This window comes from Corythoichthys intestinalis, chromosome 8 (assembly GCF_030265065.1).
Source record: "Corythoichthys intestinalis isolate RoL2023-P3 chromosome 8, ASM3026506v1, whole genome shotgun sequence".
Taxonomy (NCBI): domain Eukaryota; kingdom Metazoa; phylum Chordata; class Actinopteri; order Syngnathiformes; family Syngnathidae; genus Corythoichthys; species Corythoichthys intestinalis.
The window spans coordinates 15,128,696-15,151,165 of NC_080402.1; the positions used below are offsets into that span (position 1 = coordinate 15,128,696).

Genomic DNA, 22,470 nt, shown 5'->3' on the forward strand with positions numbered 1-22,470 from the left:
TTAGACATAAATGAATGATTCTAAGATAAAAATGACATATTTCGAAGAATACGATTATTTACCTTTTTATGGCTAGGTTGAAACAAAAGCAGTTGCGCGACTCCTGTAAACGGGGGTTTCCAGGTTAAAGCGGACAAATTAAAAACAGTTCAGGGACTTAATGCGCCATGAATCTGCTATGGCAGCATAATAAACATGGAACATCAACAAGACTTCATTACAATGCTACCATTAAAACACATTTACAAATAACAGAACAGGTTTACAATGTTGCTTCAAAATAACAAAAAATTTTGAATCATCTGAACTGATGATGTGACAACCATCTCATCTAAATTGTGACAACTAACACCAACTCATTTTTACGCTGTAAACTAGGCTAACTGCTAGCAATCAAGTGGCTTCAACTGGCTTCTTCCTCATACTTTTTAATTGTAAAAAAAAAACAAAAAAAAAACAAACAAACAAACCTAATTGCTTCTTACCTGAAAGTGATACGTAACTTTATAGTTCAAACAGTGTAGATTTTTTGGTGCGCAATTATAATTTCAATACTGATATTGTGCAACATTGCCCTCTGGTGGTCGAGTTATCGCAAGTGTGACAACTAACCCATGGGACAACTAATCCCGCTACCTCCTATATGGATAAAGAAAAAAACAATGAGTAGTCTTCAATATTTATTGTTTTCTTCAAGCATTACGCATTTTTAGGGGGCATAAAAATAACACACATTATACAATCAACTGGTAGATCAATACCTGGCTCATGTGCGACTATAATACAGAAAACAACCCACAAAAAAGTAATAATATGCTCCACTAACTTTTGACTGGCCCAAAATGAGTTTTCTTCATATTTCCAGTTGGGAATAAAACAGCTTTTGTCCTAAAACAAGATGTTTCCATGCAGAGACATGCATTTACTTAAAAAAGCAAAGTTGTGTCCTGTTTTTTTTTTTTTTTTTGCTGTAACATGACATTTTTTTCGTTGAGAAATAAATCAGCTAAGTAGCAAACAGCACTGCCTGCTACATCAATCAATCAATGAATCAATGAACCAATCAATCAACTTTGCAATGTAAAGCCAAATATTGATGGACTATCATTTTATGAAAATTATTTGTCCAAAATGGCACATCAGCTAAATATTCATATACTGTATATATTCAGTACATTGCTCACCCTGTTTTTCCCAATATTAATATATTTCCCACAATGTAACAATTAACAGGAATGTTGTAACAATGTTTTAAATAAATGGGAATGTGTGACTTCTAAATACAGTGGGGCAAATAAGTATTTAGTCAACCACTTATTGTTCAAGTTCTCCCACTTGAAAATATTAGCGAGGCCTGTAATTGTCAACATGGGTAAACCTCGACCATGAGAGACAATGTGGACTCTCAACCCCCCCCACCCCCCAGAAAATCACATTGTTTTATTTTTGAAGAATTTATTTCCAAATTATGGTGGAAAATAAGTATTTGGTCAATACGAAAAGGGCATCTCAATACTTTGTTCTATATATAAGTTCTAATTTGGTTTCATCTGACCATAACACATTCTTCCAGTCCTCTTCTGGATCATCCAAATGTTCTCTAGCAAACCGCAGACAGGCCTGGACGTGTACTGGCTTTAGCAGGGGGACACGTCTGGCATTGCAGGATTTGAGTCCCTGGTGGCGCATTGTGTTAGTGATAGTAGCCTTTGTTACTGTGGTCCCAGCTCTCTGTAGGTCATTCACTAGGTCCCCCCATGTGGTTCTGGGATTTTTGCTCACCGTTCTTGTTATCAGTTTGACGCCACTGGGTGATATCTTGCATGGACCCCCAGATCAAGGGAGATTATCAGTGGTCTTGTATGTCTTCCATTTTCTAATAATTGCTCCCACAGTTGATTTCTTTACACCAAGCGTTTTACTTAATGCAGATTCAGTATTCCCAGCCTGGTGCAGGTCTACAATTTTGTCTCTGGTGTCTTTCGACGGCTCTTTGGTCTTGGTCATAGTGGAGTTTGGAGTGTGACTGACTGGTCCGGACAGGTCTTTCATACCGATAAAGAGTTAAAACAGGTGCCATTAACACAGGTAACGAGTGGCGCCTCGTTAGACCTCGTTAGAAGAAGTTAGACCTCTTTGACAGGCCAGAAATCTTGCTTGTTTGTAGGTGACCAAATGCTTATTTTCCACTCTAATTTGGAAATAAATTCTTTAAAAATCAAACAATGTGATTTTCTGTTTTGTTTTTTCAAAATTCTGTTTCTCATGGTTGAGGTTTACCCATGTTGGCAATTACAGGCCTCTGTAATGTTTTCAAGTAGGAGAAGTCGCACAATTGTTGGTTGACTAAATATTTATTTTCCCCACTGTAAGTAGCAAACAGCACTGCCTGCCACATCAATCAATCAATCAATCAATCAATCTTGCAATGTAAAGCAAAATATTGATGGACTATCATTTTATGCAAATTATATGTCCAAAATGGCACATCAGCTAAATATTCATATATGTATTCATTATACTGCTCACCCTGTTTTCCCCATCTTAATATATTTCCCACAATGTAACAATTAACTGGAATGTTGTAACAATGTTTTAAATACATGGGAATGTGTGACTTCTAAATACATGTGCTTTGGAAGCTTAATGTTCTGAAGATGCACAAAGATGTCCTTCATTTGTTGCATTACATTCGAAAGGAGGAGGTGAAATATTGTTGCTTTGGAAAGGAACAAAGATCACTGAGCTAATTAGGATATCTGCACAAGCGGTCTGGTCCTCTTGGCAGCATACTCCACTGCAAATGTGTATTTATACTAAAAAAAACAAACAAACAAAAAAAATGTATATGTGAAAGAGTTACAGTATGTACTCAGTAGTAAACAAAGTTGTGCCGTCATGTGGTCTTACCTCATTTTCTATGTCCTGAAGGGATTTTATAGTCATAGTGTTGAGCTGGTAGTTCAGCTGAGTCTGAGAGACAGAGGAATAACACGTTTACATTTCTGAAAGACCTTAGTGTAAAATGTTGTTGTTGAGAATGTTGATCATACTATAGCTTTTGGTTGAATGTCCAACTCTGGGTTAAGGCTGAAGGGCACTCCATCTAGCGCTGCAGATAAATGAAACACAGAGCATATTTTATCATATAAAAAAAAACAAAAACTACTACTCAACATTAATAGCATCACAAGGTTACCTGGAATTCCCTGGATGCTGCCGTCAGCTGTTTTTTCCCGGGTCTCCTGACCAGGAAGGGAGTGGCGCCTGTGGCTGAGTCTAACCTGTGACCCTTGTGGCGGATTGCTGCAAAAATGCATTTAGACTAGGGCTGTCAAACAATTAAAATCTTTAATCGAGTTCATCACAGCTTAAAAATGAATTAATCGCAATTCAAACCATCTCTAAAATATGCCATATTTTTCTGTAAATTATTGTTGGAATGGGAAGATAAGACACAGGACGGACATAAACATTCAATGTACTGTACATAAGTACTGTATTTGTTTATTATAACAATAAATCCACAAGATGGCATTAACATTATTCACATTCTTTCTGTTAAAGGGATCCACGGATAGAAAGACTTGTAGTTCTTAAAAGATAAATTTGAGAACAAGTTATAGTAATTTTATATTAAAACCCCTCTTATTGTTTTCTTTTTAATACATTTTTTAAAATTTTCAATCAATCAACTTTCAATCAAAAAATAAACTAATAGCTCGCCATTGTTGACGTCGCCGAGCGGGACGTCACATGGGCTCCCTGCCGTTCTTCCACAGTGTCTTTAACTACGTAAGGTGGTGATTGAAATACACCACCAGGTGTCAATGGCGAGTTTTAAATTAATTAGAGATTTAGCCAAGGCAAAGTCTGAGTAAGTTTTATGTGTATTTTGTAGGGCTGTCAAAATTATCGCGTTAACGCGCGGTAATTAATTTTTTAAATTAATCACGTTAAAATATTTGACGCAATTAAAGCACATGCCCTGCTCAGATTAAAATGACAGCACAGTGTGTACTTGTTGTGTTTTTCGGAGTTTTGTCGCCCTCTGCTGGCGCTTGGGTATGACTGATTTTATAGGCTTCAGCACCCACGAGCATTGTGTAATTAATTATTGGCATCAACAATGGCGGGCTACTAGTTTATTTTTTGATTGAAATTTTTACAAAGTTTATTAAAACGAAAACTTTAAGAGGGGTTTTAATATAAAATTTCTATAACTTGTACTAACATTTATCTTTTAAGAACTACAATTCTTTCTATTGATTGATCGCTTTAACAGAATATTAATAATGTTAATGCCATCTTGTTGATTTATTGCTATAACCAATACAGTGCTTATGTACCGTATGTAGAATGTATATTTCCATCTTGTGTCTTATCTTTCCATTCTAACAATAATTTACAGAAAAATATGGCATATTTCATAGATGGTTTGAATTGCGATTAATTACAATTAATTAATTTTTAAGCTGTAATTAACTCGATTAAAAATTTTAATCGTTTGACACCCCTAGTATTTTGCATAGTTATTTTGATTGGGAATGCCAGTTCTCTTTGCATTGAGTACTTTTTTTTTTTTGTGAACATTATTTTTTTGAGAGATAGGAATATTATTTTCGTTGTGCTTTCACTAAGTGATACTGTAGTGACTTAACTGTTCCGTCCCAGGAAGTTGGGCAACCATGACTGTCAGTGGTGGCTGCAAATGGTATACAGTATGTTCTGCATTGTGTTCAATTAAGCGTGTTACGAAAAAGATCGTCTCCTGTCATTCTTCCCCACGTCTTTCGCCACAATAGTTATGTTTGTTGTGTGGAATAGTTGCCAAAGCCTATGCCATTCGCCATGCATATGTCCACTGGCATTTCTCTGCCTTTTCGCTCTCAATGTGCTAAGACGGCCTCATTGTAAAATGTTTGAGGCAACGCATGAACAGGTCATTCCGTGCATGCGTTAATTGCGTCAAATATTTTAACGTGATTAATTTAAAAAATTAATTACCGCCCGTTTACGCGGTAAATTTGACAGCACTAATTTACATATAAAAAAAACAACAACAACAACAAAAAACAAGACCATTAGTTATAAGTTCATCATCATTTGTCATAAGTTGACAAAAATAAATAGCTGCTCAATCTCAGACGCACTGAAATTTAGAAAAATATAGACTTATAGTAAATGTTCTTTAGAATTTTATAATCCATGTTTTTTAGGCCCAATCAGCTACAAACTGCAAGTTTTTGGGATTGCTTTGAATAAAAATCATAGCATTAGGCATATAATATTCTACACTCTACCCACTTTTTCAGCATGATGCCAAGCCATCACGTTTTGACCGATTCACTTTCTTGCAACTACACAATGTTCCAAAAACTCGCAGGAAACCTTTGGATCACCCTCCAAAAAACACGTTTTTTTTTTGGTGAAAAACTGAAAAATTTACAATGTAAGGCCACATTAATTACAAAATCAAGGCAAAGCAAGCGTGTAGGAATAGAAACTGTTCTGGCCAAAAACCGTACAGTTTCACCAAAATTCGCCAAAAACATCCCCATTCATTTCCAATGACATATTCAACACCCACTAAAGACCTAGTCACCCACGGTTATTTTTTTCACATTAATTCTTAAAGATTTTAAACTCTGTCACACAAAAAATCCCCATTGATGGTCATTACTTTTGACCATTTAAAAAAAAAAAAAAAAAAAAAAAAAAAAAAAAAACAGCAAGTGACTGAGAAATGCTCCAGCAATCAATAGGAAGTGACTGAAAATGAAGCACACCATTATGTCAAATCAACACTTGAAAAATGACTTTTTTCTTGCTCTATCGCAGAAGCATGTTTTTGCCCTAGCACTCAATGATATACAAATTGTACCTGGGTTTTAAAGGCTGGGGAACAGATGGGAGCTCCAGTGAGTATCTGCGTGAAGTCAGACTGACATTACGTGGTTTAGTTTGGGGTGTAGTGCTGGTAAAATGACCCTTCCGACACCACAATACATAGTTGTTGATTTCTCTGTGAATAACACATACAGTATATAAAAAGTCTATTGTGATCAGGAGCTGAGTGAAATAATAATATATAATTCATTAACAGATAGATGGCACCTACCCCACATATGTGTAATGCTGTAACATCATTTTGCTTCTGGCTGTCAGTTTGATGTCCAAAATAGCAGTGTCCACACTACCAACTGGAACCACACGCACACATACACGTTTCTTCTTTGAAACGGTGGTCTCTGGAAATAAACACGTTCAAGATGAATGTGTGTCTTTAGCACTTACGGTAACTGGAGCAGTAATATATACACTCACCGGCCACTTTATTAGGTACACCTGTCCAACTGCTCGTTAACATTTAATTTCTAATCAGCCAATCACATGGCGGCAACTCAGTGCATTTAGGCATGTAGACATGGTTTAAGACAATCTCCTGCAGTTCAATCCGAGCATTAGTATGGGGAAGAAAGGTGATTTGAGTGACTTTGAATGTGGCATGGCTGTTGGTGCTAGAAGGGCTGGTCTGGTGTATTTCAGAAACTGCTGATCTACTGGGATTTTCACGCACAACCATCTCTAGGGTTTACAGAGAATGGTCCGAAAAAGAAAAAAATATCCAGTGAGTGGCAGTTATGTGGGCGGAAATGCCTTGTTGATGCCAGAGGTCAGAGGAGAATGGCCAGACTGGTTCGAGCTGATAGAAAGGCAACAGTGACTCAAATAACCACCCGTTACAACCAAGGTAGGCAGAAGAGCATCTCTGAATGCACAGTACGTCAAACTTTGAGGCAGATGGGCTACAGCAGCAGAAGACCACGCCGGGTGCCACTCCTTTCAGCTAAGAACAGGAAACTAAGGCTACAATTTGCACAAGCTTATCGAAATTGGACAATAGAAGATTGGAAAAACGTTGCCTGGTCTAATGAGTCTCGATTTCTGTTCCAACATTCGGATGGTAGGGTCAGAATTTGGCGTCAACAACATGAAACCATGGATCCATCCTGCCTTGTATCAACGGTTCAGGCTGGTGGTGGTGTAGTAATGGTGTGGGGAATATTGTCTTGGCACTCTTTGTGCCCCTTGGTACCAATTGAGCATCGTTGGAACGCCACAGCCTACCTGAGTATTGTTGCTGACCATGTCCATCCCTTTATGACAACAATGTACCCAACTTCTGATGGCTACTTTCAGCAGGATAATGCGCCATGTCATAATGCTGGAATCATCTCAAACTGGTTTCTTGAACATGACAATGAGTTCACTGTACTCAAATGGCCTCCACAGTCACCAGATCTCAATCCAATAGAGCATCTTTGGGATGTGGTGGAATGGGAGATTCGCATCATGGATGTGCAGCCGACAAATCTGCACCAACTGTATACGGTACGCCAACAAAATAGGTTCAAAGTCATTACGCACAACCAGAATTCATACATATTGCGCATTTGATTTTTGGGGCAGTTAATTTTTCGGGAACAACAAAGGATTTTAAGTAGTGATGCACGATAATGCATTTTTCAACCGATACCGATAATTTCCTCCTCTTTCCAACCGATAACTGATAACGGCAAGCCGATAATTCTATTAAAAGATTTATGTAAAATTTTAAAGTATATACAAGAGAAAATATAACTGTGCAACAATATAATTTATTGCTCCTTTTTTCAACATCAAATGTGAACAAGTAGTAAATTCCAACATCTAAATAAAGACAGATTGTCTGACATGGTGTAATGGTATACTTTGGCAACAATTACCGTAATTTCCCGAATATAACGCGCACCCCAACTTTACCTGTAAAATCTAGGGAAAATTCTTGTACCCGTGTATAAAGCGCACCCTAATTTTAGCACCAATAAATATGAGTCTCGTGTCTCGAACTTTTATAAAGTACGCGGTTGCAGCATTTTTTAATCCTTTTGTCAAATATTTTTTTTAAAAACAAGATAATATTAATTTTCTGTGGTAAAATTGCTCACAGTATACGATAATATTTTCACAAAGTAAGGAGTTGTAGCGAGTTTTAACAGAATTCACCGGCGGAACTAATGTTGGCAAGTTGTGTAGTTCCCGGGGAACAGCCAGAAGTAAACAAATGTCCCGCGATTTGCGTGCAAGACGTACGTTGTTACTTTGTGAGTGTCAATGTAAATAAAACAACGCGGCTTGGCTCCTGTCCAAGCTCACCACACAGTCAACATTTATACGAAACGAATCGCCGCATACGTTCTCTTCAAGACAACATCGACGTGTGCCGGCATGTTGCAACGCAAAGGTTAGAAAAATGTACCGGCAAATAATAAACGAATAGTACAAAAAACATTTGAATTTTATTAGATGTGAAAAATATCATGAAAACAATTATTTACCACATGAAACTTGATTATTACAGTGCCTTGCAAAAGTATTCGGCCCCCTTGAACATTGCAACCTTTCGCCACATTTCAGGCTTCAAACATAAAGATATAAAATTTTAATTTTTTGTCAAGAATCAACAACAAGTGGGACACAATCGTGAAGTGGAACAACATTTATTGGATAATTTAAACTTTTTTAACAAATAAAAAACTGAAAAGTGGGGCGTGCAATATTATTCGGCCCCCTTGCGTGAATACTTTGTAGCGCCACCTTTTGCTCCAATTACAGCTGCAAGTCGCTTGGGGTATGTTTCTATCAGTTTTGCACATCGAGAGACTGACATTCTTGCCCATTCTTCCTTGCAAAACAGCTCGAGCTCAGTGAGGTTGGATGGAGAGTGTTTGTGAACAGCAGTCTTCAGCTCTTTCCACAGATTCTCGATTGGATTCAGGTCTGGACTTTGACTTGGCCATTCTAACACCTGGATACGTTTATTTTTGAACCATTCCATTGTAGATTTGGCTTTATGTTATGGATCATTGTCCTGTTGGAAGATAAATCTCCGTCCCAGTCTCAGGTCTTGTGCAGATTCCAACAGGTTTTCTTCCAGAATGTTGCTGTATTTGGCTGCATCCATCTTCCCGTCAATTTTAACCATCTTCCCTGTCCCTGCTGAAGAAAAGCAGGCCCAAACCATGATGCTGCCACCACCATGTTTGACAGTGGGGATGGTGTGTTCAGGGTGATGAGCTGTGTTACTTTTACGCCAAACATATCGTTTTGCATTGTGGCCAAAAAGTTCAATTTCGGTTTCATCTGACCAGAGCACCTTCTTCCACATGTTTGGTGTGTCTCCGGGTGACTTGTGGCAAACTTTAAACAAGACTTTTTATGGATATCTTTGAGAAATGGCTTTCTTCTTGCCACTCTTCCATAAAGGCCAGATTTGTGCAGTGTACGACTGATTGTTGTCCTATGGACAGACTCTCCCACCTCAGCTGTAGATCTCTGCAGTTCATCCAGAGTGATCATGGGCCTCTTGGCTGCATCTCTGATCAGTTTTCTCCTTGTTTGAGAAGAAAGTTTGGAAGGACGGCCGGGTCTTGGTAGATTTGCAGTGGTCTGATGCGCCTTCCATTTCAATATGATGGCTTGCACAGTGCTCCTTGAGATGTTTAAAGCTTGGGAAATCTTTTTGTATCCAAATCCGGCTTTAAACTTCTCCACAACAGTATCTCGGACCTGCCTGGTATGTTCCTTGGTTTTCATAAAGCTCTCTGCACTTTAAACAGAACCCTGAGACTATCACAGAGCAGGTGCATTTATACGGAGACTTGATTACACACAGGTGGATTCTATTTATCATCATCGGTCATTTAGGACAACATTGGATCATTTAGAGATCCTCACTGAACTTCTGGAGTGAGTTTGCTGCACTGAAAGTAAAGGGGCCGAATAATATTGCACGCCCCACTTTTCAGTTTTTTATTTGTTAAAAAAGTTTAAATTATCCAATAAATGTTGTTCCACTTCACGATTGTGTCCCACTTGTTGTTGATTCTTGACAAAAAAATTAAATTTCATATCTTTATGTTTGAAGCCTGAAATGTGGCGAAAGGTTGCAAGATTCAAGGGGGCCGAATACTTTTGCAAGGCACTGTATATCACTGTCGTTCGGATTAGGTAATATTGTGCTGGTCCATGCTTACAATGGAACATGAATCATGATGAATTTTTTCTATCTCCGTCCCTGTACCCGAGAATAACGCTCACTCATGATTTTACGAGTAAATTTTGGGGAAAAAAGTGCGCATTGTATTCGGGAAATTACGGTACTTACAGAGTAAATACCTAAGTTACACAAAAATGCGTTTAAAAGTAAGCCATTCCTAACATATAACATTACTACCCTGCAAAAATACCCCTCTTTAAAATTAGTTAAATTCCCTTGTAAATCTTTTGGAAATAAGTGAAATTATCTGCCAGCACTTCAAGTATATTTCACTCAGATTTCTTGAAAATAGCTAGCTGAAAATAAGATGAACAGCCTAATTTTAAGCAATGAATTATTATACTTAATCCTAAAAAAAAGTCAAAAATAGGTATGGTTCAAAACATTATTTGAAAACATTTTTTTCTTGATTTAGGTGAATTTTTTTTTTTTTTTTTTTTTTAGATGTATGGGCTTAATAAGATCAAATGGCAATATTTACTTCAAGTGGAAGAATCTGGAGCATTCATCTGTTAATGCAAATAATTGTATAGAGCTTTTTGGCAACAAACACTCTAAGTGGGTCTGGCGTGCCACGAAAGATGCGCATGCTGAAAAGCACCTCATACCCACTGTGAAGTATGGGGGTGGGTCACTGATGCTGTTTCGCTTCCAAAGGCCCTGGGAACCTTGTTAGGGTGCATGGCATCATGAATGCTTTGAAATACCAGGACATTTAAAATCATAATCTGTTGCCCTCTGCCCGAAAGCTGAAGATGGGTCGTCACTGGGTCTTTCCGCAAGACAATGACCCTAAACATATGGCCAAATCTCCACAGAAATGGTTCACCAGACACAAAATCAAGCTCCTCCCATGGCCATCTCAGTCCCTAGACCTTGTTTTGTTGGCTCAGTCTATCAATCTGTCTGTCTGTCTACCTACTTGATATAATGCATGTTTTTCGGTAATTATTTTGAGAGGGGGTAATTAAGGGTACGTACATAAAGGGTTAATTCCGACTTGCACGGAAATTGAGGTTACGTTGCCAGCGTAGGAACGGAACTCATTCGTAACCCAGGGACAACAAGTATAAGTGTGTTTGTGTAGTTGCTCACTTGGTTCCAAGTGCTCCGCGATGAAGCAGTAGCCATGAGGAATAGAGTCCTTCTCAGCAATGAGTCGAATATCTGACACGACCATACCACCCGAGGTGGCCTACAGAAAGACATGATTAATGTGGTAATGCAAAGCGCAAACAGAATTACTGAAAAGGTGGATGCGTCTCTCAGCTACCTTGCTGTAACAAAGGTAATAACTGGGTCTCATTGAAAAGCGCGTGAAGTTTGCATTTGCTCCATCTTCAGTAATGTTGATCTGCAGATTGAAACAGGAAATGTAAATACCGGTAATTAATCGACAATCGTTCTCATTGACAACTCAGTCAAATTAAGACTAGTCAGTGAACATGAGGAAAGAACTCTGAGAGGCACATGAAGAACATGATCAAAACAGAAAGTCGTGAGGGGTCACCACTGTGTGGCCTTATTATGTACCAAAGTCCTTCTGAGTAAATAAGACGGAGGCGCTGACATAAGATAAATGATCAGACTGCTGTATGCCAAGGTCAGGTGTCATGGTGAAAAGTGTTTTTTGCAACATGAATTGATGCCTGTACAATATCTAACTGTGGCATCAACACACCATGTTCTTTGAGGGATGCTAATATTTTCAAAAGTGTTTTTTATTTTTTAATGGTTTTATTTTGTAGGGCTGTCAAAATTATCGCGTTAACGGGCGGTAATTAATTTTTTAAATTAATCACGTTAAAATATTTGACGCAATTAATGCACATGCCCCGCTCAGATTAAAATGACAGTACAGTATAATGTCCGCTTGTTACTTGTTTTTTGGTGTTTGGCGCCCTCTGCTGGCACTTGGGTCCAACTGATTTTATGGGTTAGTACCATGAGTGAGCATGGTGAAATTATTGACATCAACAATGGCGAGCTACAAGTTTATTTTTTGAGTGAAAATTTTACAAATTTTAATAAAATGAAAACATTAAGAGGGGTTTTAATATAAAATTTCTATAACTTGTACTAACATTTTTCTTTTAAGAACTACAAGGCTTTCTATCCATGGATCACTTTAAGAGAATGTTGATCATGTTAATGCCATCTTGTTGATTTATTGTTATAATCGGGGGTGCACATAAGTGGTCTGCATGCGCGCATGCGTACTGGACGTAGACAAATGCGCTGGCCCTCAACGGGTTCCATACGCTTTTGCGTACCGATGGCTGACCACTGTATTTGCGGCGGACATGAGAAAATAACTTCTCAAAATGTCGATAAGGACGGCCACACTGAGTAATTACTTCTGTGTTCCCCCACCCCCGTCAAAAGACAGACAGACGACAGAGACGTCACCGGGGCTACCGAAAAAAGGACTTTTGCTGAAAAGTGGCTGAAGGAGGTACCGTGGCTAGAAGTAAATGATGCTCGCACGGAAATGCGGTACAAAATGTGCCGTGAGAATCCCAATGTCGCCGATAAGAGCAGCGCATTTTATGTAGGGTCAAAGAATTTCAGCCATCCAAACTTTGAAAAGCACGAAAAAACAGAGAGCATGTGGCAATTAAGCAAACTATCAATGTCAGACAGCACCGTACTCGCCCTATGGACAAGTGGCGGAATAAAGGTAATGAAAACAGCGCCATGCACTGACAAACGTGTTTTTGCTCGCATTTTACAAAGCTAAACATGCACGTTCAATGAGGTTTTATGAGGAGGACATCCCACTTTTAAAAAGGCTTGGAGTTAATGTGGGAGCCACATAATGCCCTTTATTTTGAAGTGGTGCGTTTATGTTTATTTCTTTACATTTCACTTCAAAGTAATGGCAATTTTGTTGTGCCAGTTGATGTTAATTAGGCATTAATTGTTAATATAATTAATTAAAGTTAATTGGCTCTAAGTAAAGCTTGTCATAAATTTATCGCATTAGGCGGGTCGGCTCTCAAGCTCAATGAGGACCAAGTCACATCTCCAGGTCCTCCTCTGAGAACCTGGGCAAAAAAATTATGTGCACCCCTGGTTATAATGAACAAATACAGTACTTATGTACCGTATGTTGAATGTATATATCCGTCTTGTGTCTCATCTTTCCATTCCAACAAAATTTTACAGAAAAATATGGCATATTTTATAGATGGTTTGAATTGCGATTAATTACAATTAATTTTTAAGCTATAATTAGCTCAACTAAAAATTTAATCGTTTGACAGCCCTAATTTAAAGCATCGCTTGTAAGTTCACTCAAAGTCAAGCACTCAACATGCTCACTATGCTCATGCAAATATTCCAAAAATTGTAGCCCTGTTCAATTTCCACCCATTTTCTATACTGTTGGTCCGAATTAGGGTTGCGGGTGAGCTGGAGCAACTGATTTTGGGCAAAAAGTGGCGTATAGCCCAGACTGGTCAGCAGCCAAGTGCAGGGCACATATGTTTTTAATTTGCTGGCTTAAAATGAAATTGCATTTTCCTCCCCAAAACCAAACCACAGTTTAAGCATGTAAATATGGAAGGTATTTATTATCCCACAGTGGTTGATAAGTTAAACACATACAAAGTACATAGAACCAGTATGAGTTGCATATGAGTGTTTAATATTTAGGTGCAATTCTAAGAAAAACTTTATGCCTTTTTTTGTTTTTGCCATGAGAAGGTTGTAGACTTTCTATGAGACTATTTCAAGAGTATGACTTTTGATAATGGTAAAATGGCAATTCTTAGCATGTACAGCATTCGTGTTGATATAATGAATGATAAAAGACCTGACAATCTAATTCAGTATTTGCTTATAAAGGTTTATGGATGAATGAAAACCAGTGGTGTATGAAGTAAACGTACTTCATTACTGTACTTAAAGTGATCCTCTAACTTAAATACATGTAGGCTCTAATAAACCACAATTGTTCTCTTGTACTAAAATATGTTGTTAGAAACACATAAACTGTTAAATCCATGGCAATTTTATAATATTTAGTACATATTTTGACCGTTAGTTGGCGCCATGGTTTGCGGGCTCGCAGTGATGACGCAATTGGGATCTTTCCAAATGTGTAGCGTGTTCAACAATTGCTAATTGCTGCCTAAACTCGCGAAGTAAAATGCCACGATGTGCTGCTTTTGGATGCAATTTCCAGTCAAATGGAAACAAGGGGAGTGAAGTGAGTGGTCAAGGTGGAATTATTATTTTTAGTGAATAAAAGTGCATAAGAGGAAGCTTCTCCCCCTTTTTGGTCCCTGTATGCACGTATCCTACCCACCACGTGTTACAACTGGCGCCCGAACATTTTTTCTGGATCCTCAGTCAAGTAAGGGATCCGTCTATTTTCTGGATCCGACAGTCCCACCGCGTCTGCAATATTGGTTTCGGATGTGTCCATTTTTTTGATTCGTCGGTCCCACAGCGGCTTTTCGGATCAGTCTATTTCGTGGAATCGACGGCCTAATCGCGGCTGCGACATTGTCATGGGATCGGTCTAATTCCTGGATCTTCGAGTGAGTAAAAAACGCGGATTTTATCTGTATTGTTGACTATTTTTCGTGGGAGTTTTCCCCAAATCATACTAAATAATTAAACCACTATGGCACGCTACAGTGACGAAAGTGACTCTGACGTGGACCTTACAACAATGTTGAGTTCGTCAGGGAACGCGTGTTTGCGTACTGCTGAGCTCCCGAGTGAAGAGTGGTCAAGGTGGAAATATTATTTTTTGTGAATAAATGTGCATAAGTGGAAGCTTCTCCCCTTTGTGGTACTTTTATACACATATCCTTCCTACCATACATTACAATGTACAAGAGATGGATTACACAAGGTGTGCTCTTGGCCTGTACTGTATGTAAAGCACACGACAGCTATGGATGCTAACAATCTACATAATTATATTGGGATAAGTTTGAAAACGCAATATGCTTACCTTGAATATCTGCTAATAAAACCGGAGTTTCCAACAGCACTTTCTTGCATCACCAGTTTTGCCCAACTTTTGTTTTATCAGGTATTTGCTGCACGCATTTTGCCCTGAAGCTCGTCTTGTGAACGACCGACATTGCTGTCCTGCTCTTCACTTTTCAGATCTGGTTCAATTAGGAAGGGTAGAACTGACGACATGTTGGGAAAGCTAACGAGTGACATGCTGGAATTTCTGCAAAGGGACCGGTGACGTACTGCGACGTAACAAGAATGGCAACCTATCACTTAAAATAATTTTACAAACTTTATTAAAACAAATACATTAAGAGGGGTTTTAATATCAAATTATTATAACTCATACTAACATTTATCTTTTAAGAATTAATTGTCTTAAAAATAGAGGATCCCTTTAAGACACTTGGAATTTTACTTTTTTTTTTTGCCCCCGTTTCTGTACTTTTAATTAAGTAAAAACAGTGAGTATTTCATCCAACACTGATGAAAACAACCACATTCAGGAAAATATTTCATCTCCATCTTTCTCTTTACCAGGGTAAAGTCTTTAGGGCAGGTGGAAAGGTTGGATGTCCATGCTATTGCTGTCAGTGGCAGGACAGGTCCGTGATCCATGGTGGCCATCTAAGAGGGAGAGTTAAAAAAAAAAAAAAAAAAAAAGATGTGTAAAAACAGACGCCACATTTAACAATTTTTGTAAAACACATTTTATGTAACCTTTATTTAGAATATAATTTAAAAGAGTGTCCTGGTTTTACATTAATTTAACATTTAAGAATTTTTATATGGTAAAGTACGTACTGGGTTTTATTTCAATCACAACCTCTGACAATTTAAAAAAACCACATCCATCTGCCATCATCACGACATGGGAGGACAACATGTTCATGAAGGCAGATGCTGAACCAAGCCCGTGCCAACACAAAGACTGGGTCTTTATGTAGCCATGTTGCCGCTGTGTTATGGAAAGTATGTGTGTTCTTCCTATCCCTGCATTTCCATGTGTTCAGTCCTCCAAAAATACACTAAAATCTTGCGCATGAAACGACTTTTTGTCTTTGATATTGTTATTATGATGATTGTAATTATGATGATGTTTAATATTATTTACTTCAACTACTGTAGTGCTGTGGCTGCATCACATGCTAACTGCTGCTAGCCTGTTCCTAATCACGTGTAGGCACAATTATGTGAACGCATAAATGCAAGTGTTACAAGTAGGGTTGTTCCGATCATGTTTTTTTTGCTCCTGATCCGATCCCGATCATTTTAGTTTGAGTATCTGCCGATCCCGATATTTCCCCATCCGATTGCTTTTTTGCTCCCGATTCAATTCCAATCATTCCTGATAATTTTTCCCGATCATATACATTTTGGCAATGCATTAAGAAACAAATGAATAAAACTCGGACGAATATATACATTCAACATACAGTACATAAGTACTGTATTTGTTTATTATGACAATAAATCCTCAAGATGGCATTTGCATTATTCGCATTCTTTCTGTGAGAGGGATCCACGGATAGAAAGATTTGTGACTTTGTATATTGTGACTAAATATTGCCATCTAGTGTATTTGTTGAGCTTTCAGTAAATGATAGTGCAGCCATTCAATCCAAATGCATGATGGGAAGTGGAACCATGACTGTGCATAGTGCTACCAATTGATATATCTTCTCTGCATTGGGAAATAACATAAAGTGTTAAAACACTGATCAATTGCTACCTTGCTTCCCCACATTGCTTCCCATGATATTTATAATAGTTGGGAGAGGGATTGTAAGGCTTTAGGCTATTAATAAAAGGCTCCAAAGGCTGCCAAAATTCACTCTACTCATTTTACGCTGCCTTTTATCGCTCTATATAGGTAAAACGGCGCCATTACAGATTGAGCGCGACAATGCGTGAGTGGATCGTGCAACGCATTAATTGCTTTAAATATTTAAACGTGATACATTTTCAAAAAAATTCATTACCGCCATTATCGAGATAAATTTGATAACCCTACCTTAAGCCTAAACTAAAGACTCTGGATGAGTGTAACATATTATAATCGTAACGTAAAATACAATTGGAAAACGATTTAATTAAAAAAAAAAAAAAAAAATATATATATATATATATATTAAAAAACTTTTTTGCCGATTCCGATACTTTGAAAATGATGTGATCGGACCCGATCGATCGGCACATCTCTTGTAACAAGTTTTTTGTTCATTCGTTTACAGGTGGAAAACGCTGTTATGCAACGGAAGACTACGTACATTCTACTTTGATGATGGAAGGCTTAATTTATGCTCCACCTTAATATTTTTCTAATGATTTTATAAATTGTGATTTATTCACCTGTTTTGCTATTACCCCAATCGTTTAAAAAAAAAAAAAAAAATGGAATCATGTTGTCCAAAGGTTTTATTGCGATCAATATCTGCAATAAAAAAATGACATACAAATTGTGTTTTATGTACATACAGTGCCTTGCAAAAGTATTCGCCCCCCTTGAATCTTGCAACCTTTCGCCACATTTCAGGCTTCAAATATAAAGATATAACATTTAAATTTTTTGTCAAGAATCAACAACAAGTGGGACACAATCGTGAAGTGGAACAAAATTTATTGGATAATTTCAACTTTTTTAACAAATAAAAAACTGAAAAGTGGGGCGTGCAATATTATTCGGCCCCCTTGCGTTCATACTTTGTAGCGCCACCTTTTGCTCCAATTACAGATGCAAGTCGCATGGGGTATGTTTCTATCAGTTTTGCATATCGAGAGACTGACATTCTTGCCCAATCTTCCTTGCAAAACAGCTCAAGCTCAGTGAGGTTGGATGGTTTTGAACAGCAGTCTTCAGCTCTTTCCACAGATTCTCGATTGAATTCAGGTCTGGACTTTGACTTGGCCATTCTAACACCTGGATACGTTTATTTTTGAACCATTGCATTGTAGATTTGGCTTTATGTTTTGGATCATTGTCCTGTTGGAAGATAAATCTCCGTCCCAGTCTCAGGTGTTGTGCAGATACCAACAGGTTTTCTTCCGGAATGTTCCTGTATTTGGCTGCATCCATCTTCCCGTCAATTTTAACCATCTTCCCTGTCCCTGCTGAAGAAAAGCAGGCCCAAACCATGATGCTGCCACCACCATGTTTGACAGTGGGGATGGTGTGTTCATGGTGATGAGCTGTGTTGCTTTTACGCCAAACATATCGTTTTGCATTGTGGCCAGAAAGTTCAATTTTGGTTTCATCTGACCAGAGCACCTTCTTCCACATGTTTGGTGTGTCTCCCAGGTGGCTTGTGGCAAACTTTAAACGAGACTTTTTATGGATATCTTTGAGAAATGGCTTTCTTCTTGCCACTCTTCCATAAAGGCTGATTTGTGCAGTGTACGACTGATTGTTATCCTATGGACAGACTCTCCCACCTCAGCTGTAGATCTCTGCAGTTCATCCAGAGTGATCATGGGCCTCTTGGCTGCATCTCTGATCAGTTTTCTCCTTGTCTGAGAAGAAAGTTTGGAAGGACGGCCGGGTCTTGGTAGATTTGCAGTGGTCTGATGCTCCTTCCATTTCAATATGATGGCTTGCACAGTGCTCCTTGAGATGTTTAAAGCTTGGGAAATCTTTTTGTATCCAAATCCGGCTTTAAACTTCTCCACAACAGTATCTCGGACCTGCCTGGTGTGTTCCTTGGTTTTCATAATGCTCTCTGCACTTTAAACAGAACCCTGAGACTATCACAGAGCAGGTGCATTTATACGGAGACTTGATTACACACAGGTGGATTCTATTTATCATCATCGGTCATTTAGGACAACATTGGATCATTCAGAGATCCTCACTAAACTTCTGGAGTGAGTTTGCTGCACTGAAAGTAAAGGGGCCGAATAATATTGCACGCCCCACTTTTCAGTTTTTTTATTTGTTAAAAAAGTTTAAATTATCCAATAAATGTTGTTCCACTTCACGATTGTGTCCCACTTGTTGTTGATTCTTGACAAAAAAATTAAATTTCATATCTTTATGTTTGAAGCCTGAAATGTGGCGAAAGGTTGCAAGATTCAAGGGGGCCGAATACTTTTGCAAGGCACTGTATGTGATGAGCTCATAATACCATAACTATAATCTAACCAGATGAAAAATACCTTGTAGTATTTCCTCGTAACAACAAAATCCGAGTCAGCCCTTCTGCATTCGGCAACTGGAATATTATTTGTAATTTTGCCTCATTTTGGTCACTCAAGTGGCTGGCGTATCAATCTACACCTCATGTTAATACAGGCTGCACAGATTGATCAGCGAAGTGATAAGACCAAACACACAACTACAGAAAGTCCCGGAGCCTCATCTACGTCATGCTGAATCCTCTGGTTTTATTTTACAGTTCTAACTTTTTCTACATACTGCTTACTTCAACCCTACTTCATGTTGTCCTGTCTAAACCGGAAGTCCGTCGCAGAAAATTTCAAAAATGGCGCCGCCCGTGTTTCGCTCAGGAAATTGTCTATAGGCTATATGTGGGCATGTGCCGATAACCGGTTTCAAGGTATACTGGTGTATGAAAACGTCACGGTTTCAAAACTGCAAAAATTTTCCGTCATACCGTCCCTAAGGTATAACCCATTTTATGTCCCAAAAATCATTGGAGAAACCCTTTGCTTGTAGCTACAAGTCTCAACCATCCCCCACCGGTTGTTGCTCCGTGTCAGTGAGTCAACTGTGCTACACGATAGCTGGAGGATGTGAAACTCCTTAACTTTGTCCCCCATCGAAGAAAACGAAATTGCTGGTATGGGAATACTTCAGCTACAGAAAAGTTACAGACGGCCACGGCTTAGAGGAGGGGGGCGTCCCGAAATGTAAAACATGTCTGCGGAGGTTGGCTGCTTAGGAGGCAATACCTCCAATATGATTTTGCATTCATACAAAATTAAAGGTTAGTAAGGACTGCCATGAATGTTTTCCACCAGCTACGAGAGTTAACTCCAGTGTGTTTAGCATGTCTAGCGGTGGTAAAACATGTGTTTTTTTTCTCCCTGGCATCTAACTGTGCTGAGAATGTGTGTACAATGCAGTGCTTCTCAATTATTTTTTTGTTACGCCCCCCCACATGAAAACGTAAACGTTCCGCGCCCCCCCAACTCTCTGCCACCTCTGTAAATATACTGTAGTATCATTTGTATATAAAATTGTTATTACTGTAAGTACACCTCTGCATAACATTGTGTTCTTGTTTTTTGGCCGTTTGATACTGAAAAATGTAATTTAATAAAATCAATGAATAATAATAAATTCAAATTGATTAGCAACATTGACTCATGAGGACAATATGTTGAACAATTAGTCCAAAAAAACAAAAATTAATAGAACAAAATGACAATGTCATTGGACAGAGGGACAGTTTTGATTTTCGCTGCAGGCAGTATTAGCTCCTTTGCTATGGTGTGGGGTTATTTTGCACTGAGCAACTTGGTATGCCACCTTATATGATGCTGACAGTGCTCGCTGGTTTACTGATTTAACACTGACAAAGCTGGAGGATTGTTGGCAATATTTTGCACTCGCTGAAAAAAAAAAATCCTGCTGTCTGCTGCGAACATTTTTAGACAAAGTAAACAGACTGATCTTTCCTCGTCTCTCACTGTACTAAAAGTCAAAGCCAAAAGCTAAATGCGCGTACGCTTCGTCATATTTCCTAGTCCTAGCTGTTCATATCTCCAGTGCTCTTTGCTGTGTGCTCTTGTTTGTTTCAAAAATACTGCGTACACGCAGCAAAAAAAAAAAAAAAGAGAGCGGCACTGCCACCCACTGAGTGGATGTGCAATTACACTTTATTCTGGTAAGGCAAAAAAGTATGTTCCCCAAGGTGTAAACATGATACAAGTCATACGCACGTGCTTTTTAGGGAAAATAATTCAATTATTTTTGTTCTGATGATAATAATGTTGAGCTGTGGCTGTGGGTTTAGGCTTATCTAAAGGACTGCATTCATTTTAATTTTATTGAGAATATATATATACAGTATATACAGTATTTTTAATGTATTTTTAACTTAACAATTTTCTTTTGTTCCAATTTGCCAATATGTTTTGAAAAATATAAATCCTGTTCAATGGAAAGTTTTTTTTCCTCACCCAGATATCTCAAAGTAACACATTTTAGGGCTGTAATTGAAATACCGTGATACCGTGAAATTTTGGCTTAAGGCTATCATACCGTCAGAATCTCATACCGGCACATGCCTAATCGTATGCTAACTCAGTTTTTTATTTTGTATGACTACGTTTTCTTGGAAACCCAAATATAAGAAGGGCTTTTTATTAGCATTTTTTTTCAAATGTTGAATTCTGTCATCAGTGGCAGTCAAAGCAATAAGAAAATGTATTGAGAAACCAAATAGTTGTTGACCATATGTCATATAATCAACAAAATAGGATCTGTTAAGGTTTAGGCTGAGAAAGCATGTTATTCACCAGCGTCATCGTATGTTGTTCAAGACACAGTGCTCCTTGTCAAATCTAAATTAATGTGTTATGACTCCATGCAGCCAGTCAAGGAATTGCTGAGTCTATTCCAGACGAACTGAGTCATAATGAAGACACATTTTAAACCCTACAGTGGTGAATGACACCGAACTGTTTGTGGATTAAGATTTAGTTTAAAGACTTGACAATGTGTATGGAGTAGAATATGGGTTTTGAACAAAATGTATTTTAATTTAAACCTTTTTAACCAATTTTCATTGTGGCAGTTAACACAAAACGTTATTATTTCATTTAAATTGAGAGGGAGAGTACCCACAGCAAAAACCTTTTTATTAGAGCTAATTTTCCAGATAAAATTAACTAATCAAGGAGAATTGCCAGTGTTTATTATAATAATGAAAAAGGCATATACTGACGTGTATCTTGTTAAAAACACATGCAGTACTACTCTTATATAATTAAATAACTTGTATTTAGTTTTTTCCCAACTAATTCCCAGTTTTTTCAACTAATACCCACAGCCATATTATCCGCATTTACTTTTAATTATTTTCCATAATATTCAGTTTTGTACGTAAAAAGGCCGAGGGTTTCTCAAACAAACAAATAGGCAAACTGTAAAATGCGTTAGGTGTCGTTTACAATACAAACACGACCAGCCGGTCTCTCAACTCACAGCAGCTGCTATTATTCGTCTAAACTTGTTTGCGCAAAGTAAGTTAAATCGCTGTTTTTTTTTTTTTTTTTTTTTACAGATTTAAAGAATCATCCCACCAACACGGACTTACCGGTATGGAAGTTTTTCCTCTTAACTGTAGCGGTTAATTGTCCAGCGAGAAAACAGCTCGGGAGCGAACAGTCTCCTGTCTCTAGGTGTTTTCCTGATAAAAGCAGGAAGT

At 38.1% G+C, this 22,470-nt stretch overlaps 1 protein-coding gene across 1 annotated transcript; it reads right to left on the reverse strand.

Moving 5' to 3' along the window:
* On the reverse strand, positions 1-22,457 carry mvb12a (multivesicular body subunit 12A). The gene is made up of 10 exons (XM_057844782.1): positions 22,360-22,457; positions 15,617-15,706; positions 11,376-11,456; positions 11,198-11,297; positions 6,122-6,251; positions 5,885-6,025; positions 3,200-3,306; positions 3,054-3,112; positions 2,911-2,973; positions 1-2,816 (listed from the first exon to the last, which is right to left on the reverse strand). The coding sequence occupies exons 2-10, from the start codon at positions 15,704-15,706 to the stop codon at positions 2,751-2,753; spliced, it is 837 nt and encodes a 278-aa protein (XP_057700765.1). The 5' UTR covers positions 22,360-22,457; the 3' UTR covers positions 1-2,750.
* Between the last annotated feature and the right edge of the window lie 13 nt (positions 22,458-22,470).